This window comes from Poecile atricapillus, chromosome 1 (assembly GCF_030490865.1).
Source record: "Poecile atricapillus isolate bPoeAtr1 chromosome 1, bPoeAtr1.hap1, whole genome shotgun sequence".
In the NCBI taxonomy this organism is placed as follows: domain Eukaryota; kingdom Metazoa; phylum Chordata; class Aves; order Passeriformes; family Paridae; genus Poecile; species Poecile atricapillus.
The window spans coordinates 126,238,631-126,248,028 of NC_081249.1; the positions used below are offsets into that span (position 1 = coordinate 126,238,631).

General features: G+C 36.9%; 1 protein-coding gene across 1 annotated transcript in view; it reads left to right on the forward strand.

Moving 5' to 3' along the window:
- Positions 1–8,896, forward strand: part of LOC131582324 (protein inscuteable homolog) — a 128,421-nt gene extending 119,525 nt beyond the window's left edge. The window contains exons 10-13 of the mRNA XM_058845391.1: positions 4,682–4,748; positions 6,339–6,494; positions 7,127–7,203; positions 8,543–8,896. Of these exons, the coding sequence (XP_058701374.1) occupies positions 4,682–4,748; positions 6,339–6,494; positions 7,127–7,203; positions 8,543–8,671 (429 nt within the window). The 3' untranslated portion in view covers positions 8,672–8,896. The remainder of the gene's footprint in view (positions 1–4,681; positions 4,749–6,338; positions 6,495–7,126; positions 7,204–8,542) is intronic.
- Positions 8,897–9,398: the final 502 nt, after the last annotated feature.

Below are 9,398 nucleotides of genomic sequence, written 5' to 3' on the forward strand. Positions count from 1 at the left end.
CTCCAAATCCTTTGGCATCTTTCTTCCTTAGTAGTTGGTTTCACAATAAAGGGAAAAACCTTTTTAAATCTCCCACTAAGGGAAAGTTTTCAGAGAAGCCTTCTGTTTCTTACATGTTCTTTAAGTTTAAATCTCTTTGATAACTACAGATTTACACTCTCAGTGTATCTTATTTTATAGCAAAGAATTTATATCTAGTTTTCACTTTTTCAACAAAGATTCAGTACCTTTGTACACTGGTTGATGAGCATTAGTCACCATTAGTTGTTTAGAAAAGTTTTATTATAGTGTTAGTAATTACATATTTTAGCAAAAAAAATTCCAAGGTGACTGTTGTTTGAAGAAAACTATTTTAAAGGTTCTTGATTAACCATGGTTTCTCAAATTTAAATTGCTCTTGACAGCTGAAAGTCCTACAGTTCAGGGCAAAGCAGACTACAGAACTTAAAAGGACGGTTCACCACTCATAAATTCAATATGTGTGAAAGTCTGAGGGAGTGGAAGGAAACTATGTGGAAATAGAAACAAATTTTAAATTATGAAGTATATATAGAATAACCAAAAAAGATCAAGACTGCCAATTTTATAATAATGTATGATATTGTCATTAGAGATGTATCTGTGTTTAACACGTCTTCTTATTTTGCCTATAAAAATAGACATTTTTAATTTGATTTCTGATTAATTTCCAGGGCAGCTTCAGGACTAAGATGATGATACTGTATTGACATTTGAAAAATATGAAATAATTACATTCTTTTTGAAGTTAAGTTATTAAATAGGGAAATTTTCCATGGGCCTTAGGGTGCCGCCCTGAAAATTAAACCTTCTGATCTTGTTTTCATAGTTTCTAGCCACTTTTGCAGGAAAGTAACTATAAACACAGATGTTTTACATTCTTTCAAAGAAACATCTTTTGATGGATGTTTCTCAGGACCATCCCAAGGTGATTGGGAAAGTGGTAGCTTAACTATCCAATCCCTGGTCATTGTTGAAAATCTGTAAATACTGGAGTCACAAAAATAAAATCCTTCTTTTTCCCTATCATACATTGAACCATGTCCGTGCGAATCATTCCGTGTCCTACAGCGACATTAAGGGGCCCCTCAAATATCTCCACATACTCACTTCATCAACAAAACATTTAAAGATGAACCTTCAAAGCTTCTTGATTTTGGGTGTGTCTTTTTTAAGTTCTGAAAGTTACCTACTTAGTCTCTTATTCTTGTGAAAAAATCTTGCCACTCCCAGTGAAATCTCTGTGTGTTGATACTTTGCTAAGTTGGTGCTCCTTCAAAAGGTGCTAAAACATGAGCTGCTCTGAGAATTCCTTTGCTGACGTTTTGCCTTTTCCCATGTCTCACTGCCCCGTGGTTTAGGTGTGTAGAATTGAGCACACCGAAACAGGCAGGTGTTGAGCACAGGAGGAGCCCTGGAGATCTGTTCCTCTGGCTGCAACTCGTGACACTGACCTGAATCATCCATCCAGGTTCCCTCTGATGGCAAACAAATGTCACAGCCCTTCCAGGACCTGAGGGAGCCAACAGGGAACATGGAGAAGGACTTCACAAGGGCACATAGTGACAGGACAAGGGGAATGGCTTCAAACTGAGAGAGAGAGGGTTTGGATTAGATAGTAGGGAGAAATTCTTTCCTGTGAGGGTGGTGAGGCACAAGAACAGGTTGCCAAGAGACACTGTGGATGTCCCATCCCTGGAAGTGTCCAATGCCAGGCTGGATGGAGCTCTGAGCAACCTGATCAAGTGGGAAATGTCTCTACCTGTGACAGGAATTGGAATTAGATTATCTCTAGAGTCCCTTCCAAGCCAATTCTCTGATTCTGTGCTGATTATTTCTTGATGAAGTCTATTTTTCTGTGGATTTTCTCATTAGTACAATGAATTTAGAGCTTCCAGATCACAGAGAAAACTGCAGCCACCAGGTTTAGCAGGCTCCTGCTCTAGAGAGGCACCCACAATTTTTGATGGGTTTGGATAGCAGCAAATGGAATGTGGAGCAGCCTGGGTCAGTCTATCAGAGAGCACAGCTAAAATACAGATATTGGAAATGTGTGGGTCAAGATCCACCTCCAAAGCAGATCTGCTTGGCAGAAATACAGGTGCTGGGGTAGGGGATTATGCTGGATTCCCTGACAAAATTTGCTTAATAATACATTTACAAATCCCACAGATCAAGACATCACTGGGGTGGTGAAATTGGTGGGTGGCTTCAGCACATTCCTTCTGCATGGTAGGAAGGCAATGACCAGAGCTCATGTATCCTGTCATCAGGATTTCTTCTTTCTTACACTTGGAATTGACCACAAGTTCATTGTATTCCTTAGGAATCCAGAAAAATTGCAAGAATCATAAACTGAGTCAGGTGCCAGTGCTTTGTAATCAGGGAGTGTGCTCTTTTACAGGATCAATTACTTCAGCAATTAATGAAATTAATATTAAAAATTACAGTTGAACAGTAGGGATTCCATGTTAAATAGCTGAAAGTCAATTATTTCAAAGTAATTTCAGTTCTGAAAGAGGTTTTGGTATCTATCATTTTCCAGTAATTTTCATCTATGAAATGAGGCTTAGGCAGTCACTTTTATCTGTATCTGTTTGTGTGCTCCACGTCTCGCAATAACATCTGAACTGGTTTGCTGATTCAACAGGACTTTGTAGTTATTTTTGAGACTGCCTAAGGCTTTTGAAATTTGAAGCCAGATTATGGGAAAAGAAGCAACGATAAAGACTGCAGTGTAAGCCTCTGTATCATTAGACAAAAAAGAAAAAAGAAAGTGGCAGAGAACCTACTGGAAAACATTTATTTATGTTTTTTGATCAACTCTAAATCCAAAAGAGATAAGACTTCATTAATACCAGTGCTCACGGAAGTGTCACTTTCTGAAGCAAATTGAGTCTACATTTGTTTGTGTTTTCCTCTAGAGTTCATCCTTAATAGGAAACTTCCTTGAATTTTGTTTGTATTACAGAGGAAATGTTCATGTAAGTTGCATGAACTTTAAAATAGGAAAATGTAGGAGAAATAGAGCATTATTCTTATTATCACTCCTTATTCTGCTTGCCTATTGTATTTTTACATTATCCTGGTTTTTTACATTTTTTACATCACAGGAAAACAAATTTACTTTGGGAAAAAAAATCTATCCTTATGGAGTGAGCTGATCTATGACTTAATTACCTTTTGAGTCCTACTAAGATTTTAAAATTAATATAGGTAGAACTTGATGGTCATTGATCACAAGGGGGTTTTTTTTACACCCTTCTGGATAAGGTGACATACAAACCCTTTAGAGTAGTCCATAAATATTGCAAAATATTTGGGCCACATAATCAACACAAAAGAAATACAGCTATAACCTCAAATAATTTTTTTGATGTCAAAAGATGCACACAAACTATTTTTATGCCTGAAAATACTTATTAGAAAAAATAACTTCAAGCAGTGGAATAATTGGCATGTATTCAAATTGTGGTTAATTGAATTCTTCATCTGTGGCTTTTAGAGCCACATGGGGTACAGATTCTGCACAGAGGAAGCAATTTTCATTAACAGGATATAATTTAGAATGAGAAAACATATATAATCTGCCTGCAACACAGTTAATAATTAATATGGAATAAATACATAGACATACACCAAGTTACCATATTTCTACCTGTCATTCTGTAGAGGTTCAGCAACTCATTTGCATGCTAAGTAAGTATATTTATTCAGAGAGATGACACTGTAACACTAACTTCGAAAGTGGAAGACCTTTATGTCACAGCATCGGAAATGAGTCATCTTTGTTTTTAAAATGGCAAAGTGAGATCAGAATGGTGATTTGATCTCATGCCTCCTCGCATTTCAGAAGTTTGCTGGTTTCTGAACTGACACTGTACTATTAAAAAAGCTGATAACCAGTTCCAAAACTGACCATTATTTTTGAGGCTGGTCAATTTTCCTGAATTAGATTAGAGAAAATTTGAAACCTCTTAAGAAAGAATATTATTTCTGGTTTGCATTCTGACTATCTCTAGAATTTATTATTTGGTCTTTCACATATGCTGTTCATATTGGGATGTGTCTGCATGCAAAAACAAATCTGAAGGATTGAGAAGAATATTTTGCAGGACGTGTGAGAAAATATGCAATATCAGTGAAGGGAGTGGCTGACTGAAATCCAGCAGCACCACAGGGTCCAGTCCCGGTCAGTGGCTTGCTGCATCACTTTAAGCAAGTTGAGTTTTACCTAGTCTCAAAAACAGTTAAAGCTATTTGGGATAAGAAATTCGGTAAGTCAAGATCTCAGAATGTGCTTGTGCACATATCAACACTGAATGTGTTGGTACAAAGCCTAACCATGATTCTATACCTCTGGAAAGGTATAAACAGAATTTTAAGTCCAGTTGCTTTTGAGACTGTGCCTTGACATGCACACAATTCTTGACTCCAATGAAACTGAAGAATATTCCTTAAATATTCCCTTGAATCAAAGCTCAAAACTCCAAATATCTTGCAAGGATTTCTTAGCAATTCACCTGAACCAATCCAACACAATAACAGCACTCCCAAATATTTTCCATATTTCTGCTATATTTATTTTATGAACCACAGTTATATTTAATATTACTGAATTGTAAGACTAGACTTTATTCTTTCCTTCTCCTTTTAACAACAGGTGGTAACAATATTGGCAAACATGTCTGTGTTGGACCAGTGTGCTTCAGAAATCATTCAAGGAAATGGTATGTATTTTAGCTGAATTATATTTTTTTATTTATTTCTGCAGAGTCTGAGTAGATGGGAGTGTAGTACTTAAACAGTAAAGGAGAAAGGCTTCACTAATAAAGCTTCATTTTGCATCCTGTGGATATTGCACATTGCTGCAGGTGCAAAATGAGTCCTGGGAATAGTTCTGCATAACCAAAATATGCCACAGTTTTAGGAAACTTTGCCTTTGTGACCATGTTGCTGGTGTTCTGTGTGTGTGACTTATTCCTAGATGCAAAGCAAAGTAGTGAAAAGTGTTTCAGCAACTTGTATTGTGGTAATACTGGTAATATTGTGGTAAGATGTAAATGCCTTATTAATGCACCTGCCAGCAAATTCAAGGCCAAGCAATATAGTAAGATGGCTGCCTTTGCTTTTTTCTTTTTTTTTTTTTCATTTTTGGTGGGAAACATTAAATTACAGTGAAAACTCACATATATTGCTTTGCTAGGCCAAGTAGGCTGAACTCATGTTAGACACTGCAGTGGATTGTCAGGGACAATGACAACAAGTAAAATTTGTGTATATACTCTGTCATGGAATTTCACAAGAAGCATTTTCCCCTGGCTTTTGAGAGGGGCTGGCACTCATCTTGTGTAAAATCTTTTTAGTGACTGCATAATGTTATAATAAGCAGGTGCTAGTCAGAGGCCACATTCTGAGAACAATCTTCAAATGCTGGAGAATGTAGGTACTTTCTTCTCAGCTCTGACTTTTTTGTATGTTGATTGATAATTATCTAGCTGCATGGCTCTGATGATAATTCTCTGAATTATTTATGCAAATGTTTTAACCGTTCAAATCCTCTGATGCTACCTGATGTAATCTCGATGCCTAATAGCATATGGAGTCTAATAGTACATAATTGTCTTTACACTTAAAATAATCTAGAAAAGAGAAATCATCATGGTTTGGTTTTTTTGTGGTGCTACAAGAAGAATATCAGCTCCTACAGACAACAATAAATTAGTGAAGTCGCTTTGACATTGATGACATTGTCTCTTCTGGAGCAAAGAGTCACACAGTAAATTTCAAGAAACAGAATTTCATAATTTCCTTCATTAAAGGATTCCTCATTCTAAAATACCCTTACACAGTTTGAGAAGGAAACTTTCAAAGGCTTGCTTAAAAACATACAAACAAACAAACAAACAAAAAATACTTTAAATGAGAGTGAAACTTCATTTAGAGACCTGAAATATGTCACTACAGATTTTTCAGGTCATTATTAACTTTAGTTTAAATTAGAAGAAAATAAAGAATTACATTTGGTTGACTGAAATAAATTAGTGAAATTTAAAATACAAAGTTTTAGAGAAGGGAAGAGTTAGTAATTTTCTAGATCCAGAAGTTCTGTAGCTTCCTAGTGAAGAAGGACTTACACATAGATCACATGCACCTGAGTGCTGATGTCAAAATTGCAGCCTTCATTTGTGTATTCTCCATTCCCTTTTTGGGCAGTGGCTGGTCTGTATTAACCCAGCTTTCCTCTTCCCTTCACTTTTTTGCACTGGGGTTTTTTTTTTGTTGGAGAGTGGATAGCGACGGCTCTTGCATTCTTTTAGGTGTTCAGCTTTTAATGGAAATGCTCTTTGAAAAATCCTCCTCGGGAAATCCAGCAGAAGTTGCAGCTTGTGAGCGAGTCCAGCAGAAATCTGCAGTTACCCTGGCACGGCTCAGCCGAGATCCGGAGGTGGCAGAGGCAGCAGTAAAACTCAGCTGTAAGGATGTGCCTCCTGCTTAATGGCACTGAAAGAGGGGGGAACTGCCAGTCATGGAGAAGCTCTTTTTAATTTTTATCCTCACTTGGGAAACTTTATGAAAGATATTCCATATAAAGTCAGTCCAGAGGATGACTGAGGATATGGAGCTAAATAAACCTCTTCCTCTTTCCCCAGAGGAACCTGAGGTGCAGCACCCACTCAACACATAGCTGTGCCTTACTGTGCCAGCTGACACTGCTGCCTCGGGCAGGATCTGTCAGGGCACAGAAAACTGGGACCCCAGCAGCTCCAGATGTGATGAATCCCATGGGAGGGAATGTGTTCTTTGGGTAGGAGTTTTTTTAAGGGTGTGTGGGATGATTGGTACGGAAGAAATGGAGGTCACAATTTCCACTCTGAAATTGCAGCAGCATGTAAACCAAATTCATTTGTTTATGCTTTACAATCATTAATTATGACTGCTCTGAACTGCAGAGCTCCATGGAAAGTCCCTTAAGTATTTGCATATCAACTTTGCATTAGAGATCATATCTATTAAAAAAAAATAAACATGATGCATCTAAAAAATATCACAAAATAAGAAGTTGTTTTTCTAAATTATTTCTTCCGACACTCTTTTGTGCACTCAGGTATTCCTCGCCTGATTAAACTTTGCAGATCACCAACAGAAAGAAATAACAGTGATTCTGTTTTAGTGGCATGTCTGGTATGTACATTTTAGTCTTCCTTTCATGCTTACACTGGAAAATTAAGGAGAAAACATCCCTTTAGATTTCAAAACATATAAGTATTGCAGAAATGCTTTAAATTCATGTTAGGGTCTCCTGCTTTTCCCCTTAAGCAGAATCCTGTATGCTGTCAATTATTCATCCTCAGATTGAAGATTTAAGCACATAAAGAAAAAATGGCTCCATCTTCACATTATTGGGCACCAAAATATTTCCTTGGAACACTTTGGAACTTAAGGATTCATTAATTCCTAAATCCCATTCTGTGATGGTTCTATGATTATTGAAATTAGCCTTGAGTCATTGGGGTAGCAACCCTTTATCTGCACTCACACATATATATGAAAATATTTATGTAAAGCATCCAAAAAGGGGAAAAGATATGTCTTGCTTCCACTCCAATCCAATTTTTTTGTTTTATTTGTGTCACCAAGACAATATAGTGCCCAGCCAAAGAGTGGGCAAGAGAAGCTTAACACTTTCTCTGCTCAAGAGAAAAATCCCATCTGCACTGCATGGACTGTGAGCCAAAAGGCAGAGCTGAATGATTTCACCAAGCATTCTGTGAAAGGGCTCTGAGGACATGTGTCATCTAGGGTTGGAGCACAAGCTCTGGTGAATGAAGACTGAAGAATATTGTTTGGCAGTGCTTTATGATATTAGTGTTATTTTAAATGTAAAAGTAAAGCTCAGTTATTGAAGCTTGTTCACTTAAGCAGGTCTCATTCAGGATGATGAAAGTATAAATGTGAGCATAGAAAATGCTGTGATTATTCTTCCTACATGCCAAGAAAGCTTGTTAATCTTGAGTGGTTAGAGCAGAGACCACAGAGCAATGGCAGCAAACCATACTATGATTCTTCTATCTCATTGAAGTCGTTGCTGTACATTCCTTGAATCCATGCCTCCTGCTTGAGACCTTACCTACCTCCCTGTCTCAGAAATTCTGCTTCTCCTGATGTTTTAGTAACTGCCTGAAGATGTTTTCTGATAAAAATGTGGCAAAAATATTGTCCTTGAGACATAAGCTGTTTCAAGCTCTGATAGGTATTGTCGCTGGTGTCTGAGGACTTGTACTGTACTTAGACCTGCTGCTCAAGTCTAAAAGTAATGTGGCCCAATAGAATTGTCATTTAATAACTTTGCATGAAGGAAGATGAAGACAGTAAGGAGAGATTACCCAGCAGCAGAATTCATAGACCTGCACAGTTCAGTTTTGAGTTCTGGCTGTCATTTAGTTATGGTTATAATGGATTCCTGCAATGAAGAGTTTGCCAACCCTGACTGCATTGCAATGATGCTGTTTTGTTTTTCTAGGCAGCCTTGAGGAGACTAGCAGTTATGAGTCCTGATGGACTGGAAGAGTCAGATTTTCAGCAGCTGGTAAAGCCCAGACTCGTGGATTCTTTTCTGCTGTGCACAAATATGGAAGAGAGCTTTGTATAAGTGGGAGCCAAAAATCTTTAAACAATAATGAAGGTGATAGGTATACAGTAAGATAACACATGAACAATTTTATTTTGGTTTAGTCCTGTTGTTATTTATGACTTATTTATTCTAAACCCATGAACATGTGGTTTATCAGAGCAAAGGAACAGAATGAGAAAAGTTGTTACTGGGGTTTCCATTATATTTTCCTGCCAAGACACACAAGACTTTATCATTGCCATCTAACAAAATGTTTTGTTTAATATAGCTGAATTAAGGTGATGAAGCCAAGAATTTGTTGCTCTGATGTTAAATGCTTCTAATGATGTTTTATCACTGATATTTTTCTATAGTTAGGACATTTTTTAGGTTTTTTTTAATAAATGTTTTAGCTTCATCTGTATTAGGAGAAAAATAATTCTAAAAGCTGCAAGTATATACTTTGAAATGAAAGGGATGTTACAGTCTGAGTCCAGTTCTTAACTGTTGCTATTTTTTAATAAACTATGAGAGAAACATTTCCAAAAAATGTTCAAATACTGGCTTCAAATGATGCTAGTATACATTCTTAGGCTGTATGAAGATGTGCTTCATGAGAGGATACACACTAACAGAAAGCTCTTTATTCACATTGACTGAAATTTCCTAGAGAAATTCACAGAATTCTAGGAAAATCTTTGATGGTGTGTGTGTGTGTGTGTTTTATCTCATAATGTGAGATTTTAATGATTTTGTAATGATTTAA